We start from the raw sequence: 23310 nt of genomic DNA on the forward strand, positions 1-23310 counted from the left end.
ATCATTACCCACACCCGCACTGCTGAAATGTTGACCTACAAAAAGAACAAAGGGAAAGGATTAAGAACATTTATTTATATATGATTCATGTTGATGTATGGTGGAAACTAACACAATATTGTAATGCAATTATCCTCCAATTAAAAAAAAATTTTACAGTTATAGTAATAAAATATGAGCTGCCATCTATGGGATTGCACAGAGTCAGACACGACTGAAACGACTTAGCAGCAGCAGCAGCTGCAAAAGAAAAAAGAGAGAGAGAGAGATAATACTTATTTAGTTTCCACATGCAATAGGCAAGTTGAGAAGGAAGGAAATTTCCAGTGGTCAGTGTTGCAATTGGAGCCAGTTTAGAAAAAAATTGCAATTTTGGAGCCAATTATGGGTGGGAGGGGATATGGGTAGGAGGTTAACATATATATCTAAAAATATGATTGGGGCAGTAGCTGCAAGTTTCTCTATAAACTTAACACACATCCTAGAGAGCTGACTATGGAAGTTAATTAGCTTCATGCATCTTAATACTGTTGGTACATGAGGCCTCCCTGATGACTGCAATGCAATGGACTTAGCAAAGCAGTTCAGTTGCTTGGCCAAACCAGATTGCTTTGGCTAAACTGGGGAGGGGAGGGTCCTGTCAAATGCGGTTTATTTGCATTTGGCCAGCAGCCTGCTTGTTCCCAAATGGAGTAAGAACCCCTGTTCCCACGAGTGTGATTCTGGCATGAAACTGAAAGTGTGTGCTCTTGGCTGAAGATGAGCACAGGGGGAATCCAAGAGGGAGCCTCAGCTCAGGACCCCAGTGCTCTGTTTTTGTCCCTCCAGCAAACCCCGGTCCTATTACTGTGTCTGCCCTGGGCTGTGGTAGGCATTTTTAGCAATTCTTATTCTGCTCAAAGACCTTGATCTGTTTGTTCATTTGGATTTTGTGACTTAAAAAAAATCTTAGTGGTTTCATCTGTCTTTCTCTTCCATTTTACCTTTTGCTCTTTGTAATTTATTTTTACTCTCTGTGAACATTTGTATAAACATGTTTCACAGAAGCAGAGTGATACTGCCTTACCTAGGAAGCCTGAAGTGAAGTCGCTCAGTCGTGTCTGACTCTTTGCGAACCCATGGACTAGTGCAGCCTACCAGGCTCCTCCGCCCATGGGATTCTCCAGGCAAGAATACTGGAGTGGGTTGCCATTTCCTTCTCCAGGGGATCTTCCTGACCCAGGGATCAAACCCAGGTCTCCCGCATTGCAGACAGACGCTTTAACCTCTGAGCCACCAGGGAAGTACCAATATTTGTTTTTATTTATTTCTTTGACTCTGTTGGGTCTTAGTTGCAGCATGTGGGATCTATTTCCCTGACCAGGGATCAAACCCCAGACCCCTGCATTGGGAGCATGGAGCCTTAGCCACTGGACCACCAGGGAAGTCTAAGCACATATCTAAATCGGGCTTCTTTTTTATGTACCCCAGTTCTTTGGGGACCCCCTCAAGCCCAGGAAAAGTGCAGTTTTTCTGTCGGTTCTTTGCAGAGCTTCTATGAGAGGGAGTCTATTTATCAGAGTTACAGAGAATCCTGTATGTCTTAGGAAACCATTTTTGTAAATTGAACACTGTACATTGTCTCTCTTTATCCTAGAGAGAGAAAATCTCTTCTTGTCAGCTTACTATAAAGGAAAAAGGGGAAATAATCATCTCCTTTTCCTCCTTGAGGCATATGATTCACTTATTTTTTAAATGAAAACTTCTGCCTTAGAAAACTTCAAAGAATTAAGAAAAAAATATGAGTGGGTCAAGGAAATAATCCAATTATAAGCATACGTGAATCATTAATTAGCTCCTCTCTTTCCCATTTTCCTGGGGAGCTAGTGCTGGTTCTGACCTGCACACCCTTGCCTCTCTTATTATGTAGGTACAGCTGAGTGACTTTAAAATTAGCATGTGTCTAAGAAATACACTTTGAAAACACCATACCTGTAGACCCAAAGGGGAAATTCTGAATATTTTGTAGGAATAAAATGAAGTTGTAAAATAATAGCATCCTTCTATTACAGCCACAGAACAAAAAGGATAGGAAATTGAGCAGGGAAAAACCTCCTAAGGGTTGTTCCCTGATCCAACACTCTTCAATAGATATGCTTAGTTTGGTCTGGACAAGTGCTGTGGGGAATCCCAAAATGGCTGTCTGCAGTCTCAGAGGTTCTGAGTGTCCCTGAGATACTAGGAGTGTGCCAATTGGCTAAAATAACTGCACACCATTAAGTGTTTTTCTTCTTCCTTTTTTTTCTTTCTCTTCTTGCTTCAATCTCTGCCAGGTCAAAGTAGCCAGGAGCTGCAGATGACTTCTCATATGGTGGCTGATAAATGCTCTGCTTTTAGACCTCCAAAAGGCTATACCTCAAAAGCAACTATTGAATTTTTTTTTTTTTATTTGACTGTACCAGGTCTTAGTTGTGGCATGTGGGATATTCAGTTGTGGCATGTGGGATCTAGTTCCCTGACCAGGTATCAAATCTGGGCTCCCCTCTAAGCATGGAGTCTTAGCCATTGGACCACCAGGGAAGTCCCAAAATCACCTATTGAATTTTTAAAAAATACCCATGTCCAGGCCCCGCCCTTAAAGAATCTTAACTGAGTTCACAATGGAGCATTGTCATCTTTAAAAGTCCTAAAATAACTCTGATGTGTGCTATGATGTTGAGAATCAGCCCCTGTGATGGTGGGGATGGTGGTAGCATCACAAGGACAAAGATCCAGCTCTGAGATATCCCAAACCCATCTAAGCCCTGTCCCCACAAAGACTGTACTAGCCACCTGTTGTCAGGTGCCACAAAACTGACAGCTCTGACCTCTTTTCTGATCCACTCGATCCTCTCCCCCGACTTCCCTCTCCCCACTATCTGTTCTCATCTCTTTTATGGGCCACTAGGAAATTAAATCAGCTGTAGGTCCTGGAAAGGTCTTCTTTCTCTGCTGAGCTTGAAAAAAAGTAAGAATGTAGGTCACTCAGTCGTGTCCTACTCTTTGTGACTCCATGGACTACAATCTGCCAGCCTCCTCTGTCCATGGAATTCTCCAGGTAAGAGTACTGGAGTGGGTAGGCTTTCCCTTTGCCAGGGATCTTCCTGACCCAGGAATCATACCTAGGTCTCCTTCATTGCAGGCAGATTTTTTACCATCTGAACCACCAGGGGAGCCCATAAACTGAAGATTGGCTTACTCACAGGATAACTGAACAATTGTGGCTCAGATGATTAAGAATCTGCCTGCAATGCAGGAGACCCAGGTTCCATCCCTGGGTTGGAAAGATCCCTTGGAGAAGGGAGTGGCAACCCCCCTCCAGTATTCTTGCCTGGAAAATCCCATGGACAGAGGAGCCTGGTGCACTATAGTCCATGGGCTGCAAAGGGTTGGACATGAGTGACTAATACACACACATATGCTCTTTTGTGAAGTATTCACTCAAGTTTTCACCCATTTTTAACACTGAGTTCTTTGCCTTATTATTATTGAGTCATAAGAGGTCTTTATATACTCTGGATATAGACACTTCATTAGATATTTGATATGCAAGTCGTATTCATTGTCTGTTGATTGATATAACAAGCTCAGCAAACTCCACAGTTTAAACAATACAAATGTATTATCTTATCTATCTACAGGTCTGAAGTCTGGTAGGGGTCTCACTGGACTGAACCCAGTTGTCAGTAGTTGCACTTCTTTCTGAAAGTTCTTGGGGAGAATCTGTTTATTGCTCACTTGAGTTGTTGGCAGAATTCAGTACTTATGTTGTAGGACCAAGGTCTCCATGTTTTTGCTGGTTGTAAACTAATGGCCATTCCTAGCCTCGAGGAGTGGTTCTTGGCCCCCTTCCTCCATCTTCAAAGCCACATTGTCATCAATGGAACTTTCTGTGTGGCATCTCTCTGCCTCTTCCTCTCTCACTACAGCTGAGAGATGCTCTCCTCTTTTAAGGGTTCATAAAATTAGATTGGGCCTACCTGGATAATACAGGGTAAACATTACATCTCAAGGTCTTTAACCTTAATCATATCTGTAGAGTGTCTTTGCCATGTAAGATAATATATTCATAGGTTCTGAGGATTAGGAAGTAGATGTTTGGGAAGGATGTTATTTAGCCTACCATGCAAATATTTTCTCCTAGTCTATGGTTTATCATTTCATTTTCTTAATGATGTTCTTTGAAGTACAAAAGTCTTTAATTTTGATGAAGTCCAACTTAATGAATTTTTTCTTTTGTCGATTGTGCTAAGAATACTTTGCCTAACCAAATGTCATAAAGATTTTTCATATTTTTTAAGAAAGTCTTATAGTTTTAACTCTTCAATTTAGATTTATGACCCATATTTGAGTTAATTTTTATATATGGTGCTAGGTAAGGACCTGTTTACTTGTTTAATGTGGATATTCAGTTGTCCTCAGCTTCGTTTGTTAAAAAAAACTCTCCTTTCTCTCATTAAATTGTTTTGGCACCTGTGTTGGAAATCAGTTGGTGATGATTGTAAAGGTTTATCTCTTAACTCAGTTTTTTCCACTGATTTGTATGTCTATCTTTGTGCCAATATTATACTGTGTTCTTTTCTAGGTATTTTAAAGGTATTTAAATTTTTAATTTAAATTTAAATATTTTCTAGGTATTGTTACTGTTAAGAATGGAGTTAAAATTATTTTGAACCTAAAATATTATTAACTCAGGACTATTTTCCTTAAGCTCACTGGCAAATTAATATAATTAATCTATCATAATGTTATCTTGGCCTTGAAGTAAAAGGAAGATGTAACTTTTATGCATCAATTAGGTAACCTGAAATTGCTTTGAATCTATTAAATTCTATCTTTTTTTTAATTAAATTCTATCTTATGGGACTAAGTTGCAAAGATGTCAGAGATTTTGTTATTAGTGTTACATTAAATATCTTGACAACTGAGTCAGTTGTAGTGAGGTAGATGAACCTAGAACCTATTATAAGGAGTGAAGTAAGTCAGAGAGAAAAACAAATACTATATGTTAATGCATATATCTGGAATCTAAAAAAAAATGGTACTGATGAACCTATTTTCGAGGAGGGCATAGAGACATAGACATAGAGAATGAACTTGTGGACACAACAGGGGAAGTAGTGGGTGAAATGAATTGAGAACGGAGCATTGACATATATACACTATCTTGTGTAAAACAGCTAGCAGGAAGCTGCTATATAACATAGGGAGCTCAGCCTGGCACTCTGTGATGACTGGGGGGAATAGGGGCCAGGAGGGAAGTTTAGAGGGGAGGGGAGGGAGGCCTAAGAGGGATATATATATATATATTTATATATATGTATGTATAATTATGACTGATTCTTGATATTGTATGGCAGAAACCAACACAACATTGTAAAGCAATTTTCCTCCAATTAAAAAGATTTTTAAAAAGAAACACATTAATTAATCATTGAATGGAAAAAAATCTTAAATAGTATTTATAATTATATATGCACAATCCTTTGATATAGGTTAACAGTTCCAAATTTTGTTTCTTATTTCTTTTAGATCAATCTCCAGAATCCCGTAGAATCTGCAACATGCCAGTCCCGAGCTTGCCCAACATGGACGCCATTTTCAGTGAAGCCCTTTTGCAGGTGCGGAAGCGGTACCCTGGGTGGCTGTCTCCGGAGGCCTGTGTCCGTGCAGTCCAGGCTGCTGTCCAATATCCATATGACATGGGAAGCCAGAAGGAAAAGGAGCTGGGCCTGTACCTTAATACCTCAGGGCAGGCCAGGGCCCTACAATATGCTTTCTTTGCTGAGAGGATGGCAAATAAGTGGTCCACTCCCTCCGGGGCTTCCTGGAAAACAGCGTCGGGACAGCCCATCTCCTCTGTTGGCGTTCTCGGTAAGAACATGACCAATGTCACTCCCCAAATCTGCATTTGTCAAGTGCTGCCATCTGCTTTGGGCCACCACGTGCTGGGCTCTTTGCTGAATGTATCACTTTTTTAGTTAACTTAATTTTCACCCCAGCCCATGAGCTATCTTTGCATGTGAGGCTTAGAAACACTAGGCCTTCTCAACAGTGAACTAACTAAACTCAAGTCCTCTAATGCTACATTTGTCTGTTTCCAGACTCTGGGCATTTTTAAACTCATTTCTGCCTCTTACATGTCTCTCATCCCTGGGTTTCCCAGCATCAAGGTGTGGCCCGTCACTCCTATAGCTAGGGATTGGGAGTGAAGGCTGTGTCTTTCTGGTCCTTGCATCTATTCACTTCTCCTGATTCAAAGCCACTATCCCCAAATTCATCTGAACCTGAAAGATGGGCTTCCTTACTTTTTCCCCTTGAAAATTTCTCAAACAAAATGTCTTCTTTCCTCAGAAGCTAGCTCTCCGAATGGCTTCTTTGGGCCACTATCCTAAACTTCACTTAGTCTTAGTCTTGGCCCAAGAATGATATTGGGTGGATTCCAAATCCCCTGAAATAGTAAGTGGAGTGTTGTATGTATTAGCCTGTATACAGTCTTCTGGGAGAGGAGGTCCGAAATTTACTAAAAGCACCAACTTTCTTAATATTCACCAAGCTCTCTAGCATCAGTGCAGTGTGGATGGGAAGAGCCTTCTCTACATCTTCTCAGTCTATAGTTGTCTCAGTGAAATTCAGAAATAAAGTAGTGTGTCTTCAACACAAACATACTGTGCTCCTTGTAGCACTGACTTCTCTGTTCACTTGTGGTTTTTTAAGGAGATGGATAAATAGTATGGCAAAGAACAGAGTGTACCTTTTTATATTCCCTCAGCAACACCAATATTTGTTTCTAGTTATGTACTTACCTGTTTCTTCTTTCCTGTATTCCTTCAAGCCAAGAATAATTAATGCAGAATAATAGTAAAAACTATCAGTAGAATAATAGTAAAAATGATCAGTATCGTGCTGGTCAACCATCATTTAAGAATTTCCCTGTTTCCTTATCGTGAGCTTTTTAAAATGACTTCAGGTTTGTGTCTGGCATGGAATGTTTAAAAGTTCGAGTTTTTTTAAAGTATACACCACATTGTTCTGAAAAATATTTGCAAAAGCTTTTAAACTACGTAGAAGACAATGTGGATAAAAATAAAGTGAGAGAGCTGGTCATTTCCCCCTTCTTCATGTTTATCCGCTTCCTGCTCTGCCCGCCTTGGTCTTGGTGACGCAGCCTCCCTCTGAAGCCCATGTCCTCTGGAATGCACCCACAGCCTCATCTGGCTCACCAGTGGCTCTCCGTCTGTCTCCTGCCTGAAACCTGACGTAACCCCGGGCACTTGCTTCTCCTGCAACCCTCTCAAGAATGCTGTTGCTTCTTCCCACTCTCCCTGGACTTCACTGTCACTTCCCCTCTCAGACCACGGCCCCTTTCTGGACACTCTTCCTCTGTGGTCCTGCCGTCTCCCTGCCTGCTCTATCCCTCCTCGTCACTGTCCGTGCTCCCCTGCCTTGGCTCTCATTTTAGTACCTGGCTCACAGTTATCTGCTTTGGCCCAAATCCTGCTGCTGTCCTTGTTGTCCTCATCCCCTGTGTGGAGAATCCATCCAGCCCTGTTGCTTCTGGGTTCCTTCACCTCCTCAGATCCAGTGACATTCTCCTCACTTCACTTCCGTAACCCACACTTCGGGCTTCATCCTGAACATGTCTCCACCACTGAAATGTGAACTTGTACTTTTTCACTACAACCTTGTGTTTTTCTACATCCCTTTCTCAGTTATTCCAACTGCATCCGTTACTTGATCAGCTCTTTTAATCTTTACTTCCTTCTCTATTCAGTTTTCATTTCCAGTCATCACTTCAGATACTCTCTTGCCAGCATGCTCAAAAGCCATGACTCATTGTCCTTTCATTGGACTCCCTGGAAAACCCCAGCCCTGATGAGCCCAGGTTTGCACTTCAGTGAGACTGTGCTCTCAGATTGGGTCGGCACCACTGCAAGTCCACTTTCTCTCACCTCGCCTGGGCTCTCAGGGCTGTCAGAAGGGGAGAAGACTGCTGTTTACTAGACACTGAAGAACCAGTAGTCAAAGCATCCCTTATCCTTTATTTACTTCTCTGAGTAGAAGGGGTTCTTGACGAGATTTAATTACAGGGTAGTTAAAGGCAGTGGCTTGGTCCAGGAACAGGACTCCTGGTCCCTGTCTGTGTGTGTTTAGTGAGGAAAATTTAGGAAACTAAATTCAATATACATACAGTATTGACTTATGAAAACATAATTACCAACAGTGAAAAGCTTGGTCTTTCAGCCCTACTTTCTTGAGAACTTTGAGACCCCAAGGTTGTGAGAAGTTAGTAAAGAACTTTTTGAAGGAAACAGTTACTGGTTTCATGTATATTTTTAGTGATTAAATGAAAAAATATCAGTTTATAGAACTGAAGAAGATCTAAAATAATAGCTGATACTTCTTTTTTTTTTTTCCCCCAACAAGACATTGTTTATTAATCATAAGAACAGCAAGGATAATTCTGCTTTAAATTAAAAGCTGCATTTCAAGGGCCCAAGTTCAGGCTTCCCTGGTGGTTCAGTGGTAAAGAATCCACTTGCCAATGCAGAGAATGTAGGTTCAATCCCTGGTCTGGGAAGATCCTATGTGCCACAGAGAGCAGCTAAGCCCCTGCACCACGACTATTGAGCCTGTGCTCTAGATTCTAGGAACTGCAACTATTGAGCCCATGCTCTGGAGCCTGTGCTCCAGAGCAAGAGAAGCTGCCACAAAGAGAAGCCTGTGCACCACAACTAGAGAATAGCCCTCACTCACTACAACTAGAGAAAAGCCCACACAAAGCAATGAAAACAAGGCATAGCCATAAATAAATAAATAAAAATATATTAATAAAGGTCCAAGTTCTGTTTCCAGGTTCTCTAATAGGAGTGATAAGGCTAGTACCTTATAGCCTTCTACTTTGTAGAAGTAGCAACTTCTACAGAGAGCTGTGACATGCTTTGTCTGATCTGATCTTCACCAAAACTCTTGAGATCAGAGGTTCAAGCAATAACATTCCCAGTTTGAAGAATTTGGAAACTAGGACTGAATATAGTGACTCCAAGTCACATGCTGAAGGCGTGGATAGGACTATAACTCAACCAACTGCTCTTAAAAATCCTTCCCATCCTTCTATTTCTACTTGAGAAACCATATATGTTAAGGGTGCAGACTCGTCACATGACCTGGGTTCAGACCCCAGCACACCTACTTGCTAGGTATCAGACCTCAGGGAAGTTACTTACATCTTCAGTTTGCTCGGGAAGTTACTTACATCTTCAGTTTGCTCATTTGTAAAGTGGGTTAAATGATAGGACTTAACTCATAGGGTTGTGGTGATGATTAAGAGTTAATACATACAAAATGCTTTAATGCATTTCTAGTGTGTTCCTTATGAACACTCAATAAGCCTTAAGGTTTTTTTTAAGCTTTACTATTAATAGTATAAGGTAATTTAACATGGAAGCTGTCACGCTTACAAGGAAGTGAGTAAAATTATAGCTAAGACACTTCTAGAAAGCATTAGTCTGCCCCACTCTGTGGTTAGGACCATGAGTTGCTTGGAGCCCCAAAGGTTCTTCAACAGACCTGCTCTGAGAGGTGAGTGCAAGGAGCTGTACTCCACCCTCCGGTAGCTTTCCTTCTCTGCTGTGTTCAGCTCTATCATCTGTATCACGTTATACTTTACAAAGCACTTTCACATAAACTTCTCATGAGTCCTTATTGTTCCTGTGAGATTGTACTCTCTACATGGTAGGAATTTTATATGAAGCTTGGGACTGAAAGCCAGGGGGCCAGGGTTTTGAACCCCCAACTCTCCCTCCTGTTTATGCAGGCTGAAGTTTAGCATACAAGCTGCTACAGCAGTGAGAGCTATCCAGCCTCCTTGTCACTGAGTGAAACACACATGTTTAATAAATTTGCAAAACTGCTTTAAATAATTCAATATATGTATTAAATAATTTAATATGATTTAAAAATTAAATATATTCCAGAGGAACTAAATCAATAATTTCTAATGATTGATAACATAGTATATTCAAAACCAATCCTCACAAGGGATTAACAGGTATAAATTATTATATATGTAATAAATAAGTTACAAGGATACACTGTACAGCACAGAGAATATGGCCAATATTTTATAATAACCTTAAATGGAATATAATCTATAAAAATCTGAATCACTATGTTATATACCTAACACTAATACAATACTGTAAATCAACTATACTTCAATTTTTTAAAAAAGATCTAAAGCTAGTCAATGTGAAGTGCAGAAGAGTAATATGTACATAGCTTTCACTGAACTGTTTCAGCCACAGCAGGTTGATCAGGTAACAGATAACCTGCTGCTGTAACAGATAATAGCCTCAACAGCTAAACATAATAAAGATGTATTTCCTCCTCACTCTCAAGATAATTCTAAAACCAAGGTTCTTTCCAACTAGTGGCTCTACTATTCTCCTGGACAAGGGTCTGCAAACTTTTTCTGTAAAGTGCTAGACAGTAAATGTTTTAGGCTTTGGGGGCCTAACGTTCTCTACTGCAACTGCTCACTCTGCTGTTGAGGACGAGTATAGCCACAGATCATAAGAAAACAAATCAGTGTGATTGATTCCAGTAACACTTTATTTATGGATACTGAAATTTGAATTTGATATCATTTTCAGGTGTCAAAAAATATTCTTACTCTTTAATTTTCAGCTACTTAAAACGTAAAACCATTCTTAGCTCACAGGCAGTACAAAAGCAGGCAGTGGGCTGGATGTGACCTGCAGGCCAACACCTGCTCTAGGGTCTCCCCCAAGTCCTCAGAGTTGATCTCTGCATCCTCTGTACCCAGGTGGTAATGAAGGATCTTGTAGGAGATTTTAGGGGCCAGTTGTGATCCCTTACCACCCTTCCCCCATTTCCTTGACCAGAATTAGTTATAGGCCCTACTGGGATATAAGAGGTCTAGAAAGTACAACCTTCTATGTGCCCAAGAAGAAAATGAAATGGTTTGGGGAAGAATCAGCAACATATTTGCCATCAACAATTTTTTCTATATTTTCCATTCTTCTTGCCTTTCTTTAAAATATTCCTCACTTTCCTTTTCCCTTCCCCAGCCAGGTGGTTCATCATTTCCAATTTCACTGTTTCAGTATGACCTTTCTTTAAATATTTCTTCAAATATTTCTCCTTTTTCTTGAAGCTTTTCTTGACTCATCTTAACCAAAACTAGCATCTTTCCTTTGAAGCACCAAAGAACTTCTCTCATCACTTACCTTATGTTACATGGTAAATATTTGTGAATTTTTCTTTTTCCCATTGCTATATTATAAAATCCTTGAGGGGTGTGTTAGTGTTAGTCACTCAGCTGTGTCCAACTCTTCGTGACTCCAGGGACTGTAGCCCACCAGGCTCCTCTGTCCATGGAATTCTCTAGGCAAGAATACTGTAATGGGTGGCCATTTCCTTCTCCAAGGGATCTTCCTAACCCAGGGATTGAACCTTGGTCTTCTGCATTGAAGGCAGATTCTTTAACATCTGAACCATCAGGGAAGTCCTGAGGGTTGGTACTACACAGAGTTTTAATTACAGCTTTCTTGAGATGAAACTCAAATGTGATGGAATTGACCCATTTAAAGAGTACAGTTCAACATAAAATGGTGCAGCTGCTATGAAAAACAGTATGGCAATTCCTTCAAAAATTAAAAATAGAATTACCATACAATCCAACAATTCCACTTCTGGGCATATCCAAAAGAACTGAAGGCAAGAACTCAAACAGATATTTGTCCACTCATGTAATAGCAGAATTATTCCCAATAGTGGCATAATGGCAACCCAAATCTCCTTTGACAGATGAATGGATAAACAAAGTGTGCTACATATGTATATTCAAAGGGATCATATTCAGCCTTAAAAGGTGGGGAATTCTGACACATACTACACGAATAAACTTGAGGCTCTTCTGCTAAGTGAAATGAGCTAGTCACAAAAGGACAAATACTATTTGCTTCCACTTATGTGAGGTATCTAGAGTACTCACAAGTATAGAGTGTAGAATGATGATTGCCAGGGAGAGCAATGGGGAGTTCTGGTTTAAGGAGCACAGTTTCAGTTCTACAGGGTGAGAAGAGTTCTAGAGATGAATGGTGCAGGATGGTGCTGCTTACACAGCTTTGTGAATGTGCTAATGCCTCTGAACTGTACACATAAAAATGGTTATGATGTTGAGTTTTCTGTTATACGTATCTTACCATAAAACATTTTAAAAATACACAGTAACAATGTCACCAAAAAAGGAGCACACTTAAGTTGTTTTTAGATATTTGTAAAGTTGTCCGACCATTGCCACAATTTTATTTTACTTTTTTAGACTTAAGAAAAAAATTTTTTTTAAGTTTTTTTGCTGTGCCCCATGGCCTGTGGGGTCTTAGTTCCCCGACCAGGGATTGTACCCATGCCCCCTGCATCGGAAGTCTGCAGTCTTAACCACTGGATTGCCAGGGAAGTATGTCACAAACAATTGTAGAACCTCTTTGTCACCCTAAAAAGAAACCCTGTACCCTGTAGCAGTCATTCCTCATTGCCCTTCCTCCCAGCTCCTGGCAACTACTAATCAATTTTCTGTCTCTATTGATTTCCCTATTCTGAACATTTCATATAAATGGAATCATGTAATATGTAACTTTTTGTGTCCAACTTTAACTCAGCATAATGTTTTTGAAGGCCCATCCACACTATAGGATGTCTCATTTACTTTTTACAGCTGAGTGGTTTTTCCAAAGGAGAGATATATTGTCCATGCATGCTCAGTTGTATCTGATTTTTTTGGACCCTGTGGACTGTAGCCCACCAGGCTCCTCTGTCCATGGAATTCTCCAGGCAAGAACACTGCAATGGGTTGTCATGCCCTTCTCCAGGAGATCTTCCTGACCTAGGGTTCAACCTGTGTCTCCTGCCTTTGCAGGTGGATTCTTTACCGCTGAAACTATCCCTGGGTAGCCCCAGAAAACCTTTTGTTTATTCATGTTGATGGACATTTGGCTTGCTTGTTCTTTTTAATTTAATTTTACTTATTTGGCTGCGCCTGGTCTTAGTTGCAGCACACAGGATCTTCTTACTTTGTTGAGGTATGTGAGGATGTGAGCTCTTAATTGCAGCAAGTGGGATCTGAGAAGGATTCAAACCCAGGCCCCCTGCACTGGGAGCATGGAGTCTTAGCCACTGGACCACCAGGAAAATCCCTGGCTTATTTCTTTTTTCTGGCTATTTTGAATAATGCTACTGTGAACATTTGTATATAAGTTTTGTGTGGACGTATGTCTTGATTTCTCTTGAATTATGTATATAACTACCTACTTACCTACTCATATGGTAACTCCATGTTAAACATTTTGAGGAACCTCCAACTTGTTTTCTATAGCAACAGCACCATTTTACAATTTCTCCGTATTCTCACCAGACCTTGCTATTATCTGTCTTTTTAACTATGGCTATCCTAGTGGGTATGAAGTGGTAGTTCACTGAGATTTTGATCTATATTTCCAAAATGACTAGTGGTGTTAGGCATCTCTTTATATGCTTATTGGCCATTTGTATATCTTCTTTGGAGATATTGTTTATTAGATCCTTTACCTAATTTTACCTAATTTTAAATTTAGTTCTCTTTTTATTGTTGAGTTCAAGAACTTTATATATTCTGATACAAGTACCTTATCTGATATATGATTTGAAAATATTTTTTCCCATCCTGTGGGTTTTTTTCACTTTCTTTTTTGTGTCCTTTGAAACACAAAAGTTTTTAATTTTGATGACGTCCAATTTATCCTTTTTTTTTATTGCTTGTGTTATTGATGTCATTTCTAAGAAATCATTGCCTAATCCAAGGTCATGAAGATTTCCTCATAAGAGTTTTATAGTTTTAGCTCTTACTTTGGTGTTTGATCATTTTAAGTTAATTTTTATGTATTGTGTGAAGTAGAAGTTCAACATCATTCTTTTATGTGTGAATATCCAGTTGTCCCAGCACTGCTTGTTGAAAAAGTCTATTCTTTCCCTATTGGCACCATTGTTAAAAATTGATTTTCCATATGTGTATGAATTTATTTCCAGACTCTCAATTCTATCTCATTGATCTATATATCTGTCCTTTATGCCACTATCACACTGTCTTGAATACTGCAGATTTGTCAAAAGTTTTGAAATTGAGAAGAATGAATCTTAAAACTTTATTCTTTTTTTTTTGTCTCTATACTGTTTTGGCTATTCTGCATTTCTTGTATTTCTATATGACTTTTAGAATCAGCTTGTTAATTTCTGCACAATATCAGTTGGACTTTTGATAGTTATTGCACTGAATCTGCAGATTTACTTGGATAGTATTGCCATCTTAACAATATTGTCTTCTGATCCACGAACATGGGATATCTTTCAATTTATTTAGGTTTTCTTTCATTTCTTTCAGTAATATTCTTTGGTTTCTCATGTGCAAGTCTTAAAGTTCTTCCTCAAATTTATTGTGAAGTATTTTATTCTTCTTAATGCTATTAAAAGTGGAATTGTTTCTTAATTTCATATTTAGATTGTTTGTATAGAAATACAATTGATTTTTATATATTGATCTTGCACTTTACAATCTTGCTGAACTTGTTTACTATTTCGAATAGTGCATGTGTGTGAATCCTTTTTATTTTTATACCCCCTGGAGCACTTAATACAGTTCCTAACATTAACTAGTATTCAATCCACCTGTAGTCCTTGAGTTGCTATCTTTGAATGCCACGTTTCCACAGAAACCTTTCATTCACTGAACAATTTCCCATTTTCCAATACCATGGAATCATTCTTCTTCTCTTTCACTCTTATCTGCAGGCTTAGGAACAATGGGCCGAGGCATTGTCATTTCTTTTGCAAAGGCCCAGATCCCCGTGATTGCCGTAGAATCAGACAAGAAGCAGCTAGAGACTGCAAGCAAGATGATAACCTCCATCTTGGAAAAGGAAGCCTCCAAAATGCAGCAGAGTGGCCACCCCTGGTCAGGACCAAAACCCAGGTTAACTACGTCCATGAAGGAGCTCAGTGGCGTAGATTTAGTCATTGAAGCAGTGTATGAGGACATGAACCTAAAGAAGCGTGTCTTTGCTGAACTATCAGCTGTATGCAAGCCAGAAGCATTTTTATGCACCAACACTTCAGCCCTGGACATTGATGAGATTGCTTCTTCCAGTGACCGTCCTCACTTGGTCATTGGCACCCACTTCTTCTCACCAGCTCATGTCATGAAGTTGTTAGAGGTTATTCCCAGCCGATTCTCTTCCCCCACCACCATTGCCACGGTTATGAATTTATCAAAAAAGATTAAGAAGATTGGAGTAGTTGTAGGCAATTGTTTTGGATTTGTTGGGAATCGAATGCTGAGGTCTTATTATGATCAGACATACTTCTTATTAGAAGAAGGCAGTAAACCAGAGGAGATAGACGAGGTGCTGGAAGAGTTTGGTTTCAAAATGGGACCTTTTAGAGTGTCTGATCTTGCTGGGTTGGATATAGGTTGGAAATCCCGCAAAGGGCAAGGTCTTACTGGGCCTACATTGCCTCCAGGAAGTTCTGCCCGGAAGCGAGGCGGCCGGAGATATTGCCCAATTCCTGATATGCTGTGTGAGTCAGGACGGTTTGGTCAGAAGGCAGGTAAGGGTTGGTACCTTTATGATAAGCCCCTGGGGAGGATTCACAAACCTGATCCCTGGCTTTCCCAATTTCTGGCACAGTACAGGGAAACCTATCACATCGAACCACGTATCATTAGCCGGGATGAGATCCTTGAGCGCTGCCTATATTCGCTCATCAATGAGGCATTCCGCATCTTGGGAGAAGGGATGGCAGATATCCCAGAGCACATTGATGTTATCTATTTACATGGGTATGGATGGCCAAGGCACAAGGGTGGGCCCATGTTCTATGCTTCCACAGTTGGGTTGCCCACAGTGCTAGAGAAGTTGCAGAAATACCACAGGCAGAATCCTGATATTCCCCAACTGGAGCCTTGTGACTATCTAAAAAAACTGGCTTCCCAGGGTAACCCTCCTCTGAAAGAGTGGCAAAGCTTGGCAGGACCCCCCAGCAGTAAACTGTGATTCAGCCTTTTAGCTTTTGCCTTACCTGCTGCCATTGGGCAACGCTCACTGAATTTCATAGAAACTAATCCAAAGAGATTCAAAGTAAGATTGCTCTGAAATACAAAAGGAAAGGAATAATCAGTTGGCTAAAACTCCTCCTTGGATCTTCTGTCTGATGATTCTAATGGGTCAAATATTCAAGAATGTGCTTCTTATGCCAGGGATCTGTCTGTATCAGATAAATGATTTCAATTGCAGTGAATAAACTTGTGTTAACGTTGTAATAGCTAAGGAGAGAGGCTCAGCAATAAGTTGAGGTTCCCAGTACCTTGATCATTTGAGAAATATGTCATCAATTATTAATTGATAAATGCATAAATTCGTGTTGAGTCTTTCATGCTCACACACATGGCAGTGATAGGAAATCTTATGGACCCTTCATTCAACAGATCCTCATTGTCCATCCTTAAGCATCTTGCACAACACTTAACAGACCTAAAACTTGGAGGGGCATTTATCCAGCAAGGAAGCCTGTGATAAAGGCTTCAGTTCAGACTCTCAGAGGTAGAGTGGAGGCGGTTGACAGGGTAGGGTCCGAAGTAGGGGTCTCTATGCGTGAGCTTGGAAAGCTGCCCAGGGGGAGGCCAAGGTAGTAGCCAGGGGCAAAGTTTCAATGGCAGAAGGGTATTGAAGTTTAGGCAAAACACAGTTGGGAGTTAGTGAGGAAACCACATACTTTGGACCAGAATGGGAGTCAAAGGAGCTGAGAAAGTCACACTCAGTATTATCATTTCTGTCCAAGGCCCTTGTGCACTGTTGTCCTTGCTGCTTGCAAGAGGCTCAGTAATGTCTGATGATAATTTCCTGAAGACCACTAGATGTCTTTATTTACCCTTCTATTCAAGCAGCAGTAATGGAAAGTAAACTCTGGGAGATGGTGAAGGACAGGGAAGCTTGGAGTGCTGCAGTCCTTGAGGTCACAGAATAGGACACAAATGAGCAACTGAACAACAACAACAAATGTTAACTTAGTGTAAGGTGGGAATCTCAGGGATCTAACCTCCTCTAATTCTGTGATTAAGTAATAAATACCAGTTTCCTGGTCATGGGAAGGCTTTGTGATGTTGTGTATGAAATGGTTGAATCCTGACAAGCCTAAAATTATTGAAAAACAAATTTTGTGTAATTTTGTTATAAGAATTCTTCTCTTTTTACTTTTTGCCTTGTTTGGTTAAAAGTTGAGGGACTAGTCAATCCAATAACTTGTACACACGTGTTTAGAGCAGAACTATTCATAACAGCCCCGAATTGGAAACAATCTAAGTGTCCATCAACTGACGAATGCATAAATAAAATGTGAACTGGCCATACGGTAGGATATTATTTAGTCATAAAAAGAAGAGAAGTGCTAATACATGCTACAACATGATGAATCTTGAAAATATTATGCTAAGTGAAAAAATAGGCAAATCTATTGAGATAGAAAGCAGATTACAGTTTTCCAAAGGCTGAATGACTGGGGGTAGGGAACAGGGTGTGGCTGATGATGGGTACAGAGTTTCTTTCTGGGTTAATGAAAATGTTCTGAAATTATTGTTTTGATGGTTACATGACTCTGTAAATCTACTCAAAACCATTGAGTTGTATACCTTAAGTGTGTGAACTGTATGGTATGTGAATTATATCTTAAGTTAATAAACAAGTAAGCAACTTGTTTACGTTCTTAGGAAGTCTTGTGGACCCTTCATTCAACAAATACTCTGTGCACCCGTGAACATCTTACATAGCACTTGGCAGATCTAGAATCTGGAGGGCATTAATCCAGCAATTCCTTGTCATACAAGGAAACAAATAGGCTTAGGTCATTGTCCTTCAGGGTAATGTGAATAAATTGGTTTTTACAATATTTTCACCAATGAACCCAAACAAAATTACCCAAAGTTCGAACAGAGAAATCTTGAATGAATATAGTACAAGTTTTCATTGTAAAAAGTAAACCAAAAACAAATTAAAAAACTTTTAGAATGTGCTTTGAATTGTAACTCAATTTAGAATAATTTTTGAGATATGTGTTGTTGGAGTTTATATAATTAAAGAGATAAATTGAAAAAATCCTGAAAACAGTAACTCTGTCTGCAAAGTAACTTAGTTTCAAATTAATGTAAATTTGTTTCAAATTAATAAACACATAACTTTTTCTTCGTTAGACCTTGAGTAAATTTCAATTTTGAGCTCTTTTTTCTTTTTTTTGAGTTCTTAAAACTTATTTTCCTCCTACATTCTCCTCTAGATTGGGATTTTGACACTAGAATGTCTATAAATAGATTTTTATGAGTCCATAATCCCTGAAACTTTATGCTAATATTTGTGTGTATGTATCTGACTGCATTTCTTAGAAAAGGTACCATATCTTGTCTTATATCGTATTCTCTGAAGTGTCTGTGACTCAGTAAATGTTAAGGACCAACATTTTATATGTATCATGGGAAGAAGAAATATGAGTTCGTTTATCCTTATTTTGTATCAAAGGAGGCAAAACTAATTCAAACTACTGGGTTCTGCAAACAGCAGTGGTTAATATGGAGAAAACCTTTTCAGGATATACTATCCAATTATTGAAAATGCACTTACTTAAAGGCTTATTTTGTTATTAAAAAATTTTAAACTATCTTTCAAAAAAATCGCCTTCTGAATGACATTTTAAAAATGTGTTCTAATAGTAATTGACTCTGACAAGAACTACATTTTACAAGCACCCTTGAAGCTTTGCCATAATACTCCAGCTTTGAAGATGAGACTAATGATGTTCCTTAAATCAGAAAAGCCACTGTGCAGCTGCAATTGCTATCTGCTTATTCGCTTCCAGCAGAAATAGATGTGCTTGCAAGAAAGAGAGTGAGAGGTCCTAACTCCCTTGATTAATGATTTACAGAAATGTGCCTACAAATCACACTCCACAGCACTGTTGTCCAGTCTCTTTGCCACTCTTTGTGACCCTATGGCCTGTAATATGCCAGGCTTCTCTGTCCTCCACCATTTCCTGGAGTTTGCTCAAATTCATGTCCATTGAGTTACTGATACCATCCAACCACCTCATCCTCTGCCATCCCCTTCTCCTCCTGCCCTCCATCTTTCCCAGCATCAGGGTCTTTTCCAATGAGTTGGCTCTTTGCATCAGGTGGCCATAGTATTGGAGCTTCAGCAACAGTCCTTCCAATGAATATTCAGGGTTGATTCTTTTAGGATTGACTGGTTTGATCTCCTTGCAGTTCAAGGAACTCTCGAGAGTCTTCTCTAGTGCCAAAGTTCAAAAGCATCAATTCTTTCTACTGAGCCTTCTTTATGGTCCAGCTCTCGCATCTGTACATGACTACTGGAAAAACTGTAGTTTTGACTATATGGACATTTGCTGGCAAAGTGATGTCTCTGCTTTTTAATATGCTATATAGGTTTGTCATAGCTTTTCATCCAAGAGCAAGTGTCTTTTAATTTCATGGCTGCAGTCACCGTCCATAGTGATTTTAGAGCCCAAGAAAATAAAATTAGTCACTGTTTCCACTTTTTCTCCACCTATTTTGCATGAAGTGATGGGACCAGATGCCATGATCTTAGTATTTTGAATGCTGAGTTTTAAGCCAGGTTTTTCACTTTCCTATTTCACCCTCATCAAGAGGCTCTTTAGTTCCTCTTCACTTTTTGCCATAAGGGTGGTATCATCTGCATGTTTGAGGTAATTGATATTTCTCCTGGCAATCTTGGTTTCAACTTGTGCTTCATCCAATGCAGCATTTCACATGATGCACTCATTTCACATGATGTACTCTTCAGGGTGACAATATGTAGCCTTGATGTACTCCTTTCCCAATTTTGAACCAGTCAGTTGTTCCACGTCTCATTCTAACTTGCTTCATGACCTGCGTACAAGCTTCTCAGGAGGCAGGTAAGGTGGTCTGTATTCCCATTTCTTTAAGAATTTTCCACACAGCTGTGATCCATACAGTCAAAGGATTTCAGTTCAGTTCAGTTCTGTCATTCAGTTATGTCCGACTCTTTGCAACCCCATGAACCACGGCACACCAGGCTCCCTTGTCCATCACCAACTCCCAGAGTCCACCCAAACCCATGTCCATTGAGTTGGTGATGCCATCCAACCATCTCATCCTCTGTCGTCCCCTTCTCCTCCTGCCCTCAATCTTTCCTAGAATCAGAGTCTTTTTGAATGAGTCAGCTCTTCTCATCAGGTGGCCAAAGTACTGGAGTTTCAGCTTCAGCATCAGTGCTTCCTGCGAACACCAGGACTGATCTCCTTTAGGATGGACTGGTTGGATCTCCTTGCAAAGTCTTTAGCATTGTCAATGAAGCAGAAATAGATGTTTTCCTGGAATTCCCTGGCTTTCTCCATGATCCAACGATTGTTGGCAATTTGACCTCTGGTTCCTCTGCCACTTGGGAACCTGAAATTTCTAGAGTCTTACACTTGTGTTTAAAATAAACACTTAGAAAGTCAGAAACATTGCAGACTCATTAGATTAGCTGAACTCTCTTGGTAGCCATTGATGAGATTAACCCAAATCAAGTTCTCTGGACTATGTTTAAAAACAACTTTAATCCTATACACTATTGATACTATGTATAAAGTAGATATCTAATGAGAACATACCTCACAAAGCTGTACAACATCCAGTATTGTTCCCAGGGCACTCTGTGTAGAGGTTTCAAGCCAAAACCAGTTTTTTCTGTTTATTGCTTTAAGTATCTTTCTAAGTTAGGAGACAAAAGTAGAGGGAAATTCTTTATTTAGATTGTCTACACTTAGAAAGTCTCCAATGGACCAAACTAAGAAAAAGATGACCCTTGAACTACACAAGTTTGAACAGTGCAGGTCCAGTTAAACTTGGATTTTTTTTCCAGTGGTAAACATTTCAGTACTACACCATCTATGGCTGATTGAATCTGCTGACACAGAGGAGCCATAGCTGAGGAATTGAGTATATGGAGGGCCCACTTGTCACTAGTGGTAAAGAACCTGCCTGCTGATACTGGAGACTTGAGACGTGGATTTGATCCCTGGATTAGGAAGATCCTCTGGAGAAGAGCATGGCAACCCACTCTACTATTCTTGCCTGGAGAATCCCATGGACAGAGGAGCCTGGCAGGCTACAGTCCATGGGGTTGCAAAGAGCTGGACATGACTAAAGAGACCTAGCAAGTACGCACTATAAATTATGGCTGAAATTTTAGACTGGGTCAAGGGTCAATGCCCCTAACTCCAACCTTGCTCCAGGGTTAACTGTACATATTGTCTGCTCGTCTTGTTGTCTTTTTTTTTTTTTCCTGGCACTCTTAGAAAGAGGAATGTGAGAGATGACAGGGCTTTTAATTCTTGTCCAAAGAATTCCAGGGTATTTCAGTTGTAATATTTGTTCTCTTTCACCAAACTTAAACTAGCCTGGGAGTGAGTGCCTGAAAGTATCTGATAAAATGACATGCACAGAGCTGATGCAATCGACCTTGTGCATTATCTTCCACCTCCTCTAAGAGAGCACAGAAGCAATTGCTAATCCTGGACTTAATGTAAGATCCTTAGGATGGGGTACTGCAAAACTTTCTCCAACCAACTCATAAGTGCACTTGGATTTCTGAAGACTGCCAAGGCCTAAAAAGTCCTTGATTTGTGAGTTTTGGCAGGGACTGTTGGCTGTTACCCAATGCTTCTTCTGTAGCAATAAACTTTACACACCCTAGTTTCTAGCTTAAGCATTTGTGTGCTCACAATAAACAATGTTATTGCCAGCTTCTCTTGAATCCAGTTTTGAATATGTAACTAAGATTTAGACAATGGGGTGTAAATGGCAGTGTCAATAGTAGCTTTTGGGAACCTACCTTAAGGATCAGATGATAGACATCCTTTTCCTATTTTTTGTTGGGGGTGGGGGTGGGTTGGTTGTTTGTTTTCGTCCCTTCCTCCATTTTGCTGCCTGGAACACAGATGCGAAGGCTGGAGTTCAACCCATTATACTGGATCACAAGGAAGAAAGTCCGTAGGGATTGCAGAAAGGAGGACCACAAAGAACTTGGTCCCCTAGGACCTCATGAAGCAGAATTGCTGCTCTGCCTTCCAGCAGTCATTTGTGTGAGAGAGAAATCAACTCACAGGTAAGTCACTGCTATTGTAGCTCTTTAATTCCTCACAGCTGGCCCTTTTGTGTTGTTTGTGCTGTCGTGTCTGACTCTGTGCAACCCCATAGACTGTAGCCCGCCAGGCTCCTCTGTCCATGGGATTTCCCAGGCATGAATACTGGAGTGGGTTGCCATTTCCTTCTCCAGGGGATCTTCCCAACCCAGGGATCGAACCCACATGTCTTATGGCTCCTGCGTTGGCAGGAGAGTCCTTTTACCACTAGCGCCACCTGAAAAGTCCCAGTGCGGGTGGGGTCCAAGAATGAGTGAGCTTTACTTTGTTCTTTTTTTGTTTTCTCAGTGCTATAGGTTATTCTGACACACAGGTAGCTTTGGGAATCTAGACTCATTAAACAAGATTTCTTATTTTAAGATAAAATTTTTTTTTTGCCAGTGTGATGTGTTTTTCACCTTGATGTTGAATTGCTCATAAACCTGTATGTTATATTTCACACATATTTGTTGTAGTTCACATAGACAAAGAACCTGAACATAATTTAAATCCAGACCATAAGGATAAAGGTCCTTAAGGATAGTAAAAAGGATTACATCAACATTTAGTAGATAACAGTTTCACAGGCCTACTTGAGCCACAAATTGACTCCCACCTAAACAGAGATAAAAAACGCTAGCAGAGTATGTGTTATCAGAAGGAAAGATGGAAAGAAGAGTAATTCAAGAAGCAATATCAGCTAGAGAAAGAACAAGCAAAACTTATTATTTCTTTTCTTTGTAGAAGAAAATAATAAAGATCAGAGCAGAAATAAATGAAATAGAAAGAAAGAAAATAATAGCAACATACCAATGAAACTAAAAGCTGGTTCTTTGAAAAGATGAACAAAATTGATAAATCTTTAGTCAGACTCATCAAGAAAAAAAGGGAAAGGACTCAAATCAATAAAATTAGAAATCAAAAAGGAGAAGCTCTACAGAAATACCCAAAGGATCGTAGGAGACTACTATGAGCAATTGTATGCCAAGAAAATGGAAAACCTGGAAGAAATGGACAAATTTTTAGAAA

The 23310-nt window shown here is 39.9% G+C and overlaps 1 protein-coding gene across 1 annotated transcript in view; it reads left to right on the forward strand.

The window, feature by feature from the left end:
- The window catches only part of EHHADH (enoyl-CoA hydratase and 3-hydroxyacyl CoA dehydrogenase), a 55567-nt gene extending 37252 nt beyond the window's left edge, over window positions 1-18315 (forward strand). Inside the window, exons 6-7 of the mRNA XM_065943546.1 lie at window positions 5551-5892; window positions 14866-18315. Of these exons, the coding sequence (XP_065799618.1) occupies window positions 5551-5892; window positions 14866-16127 (1604 nt within the window). The 3' untranslated portion in view covers window positions 16128-18315. The remainder of the gene's footprint in view (window positions 1-5550; window positions 5893-14865) is intronic.
- The last annotated feature ends 4995 nt before the right edge of the window (window positions 18316-23310 follow it).

The sequence above is a fragment of the Muntiacus reevesi genome, chromosome 8 (genome assembly GCF_963930625.1).
Source record: "Muntiacus reevesi chromosome 8, mMunRee1.1, whole genome shotgun sequence".
In the NCBI taxonomy this organism is placed as follows: Eukaryota; Metazoa; Chordata; class Mammalia; order Artiodactyla; family Cervidae; genus Muntiacus; species Muntiacus reevesi.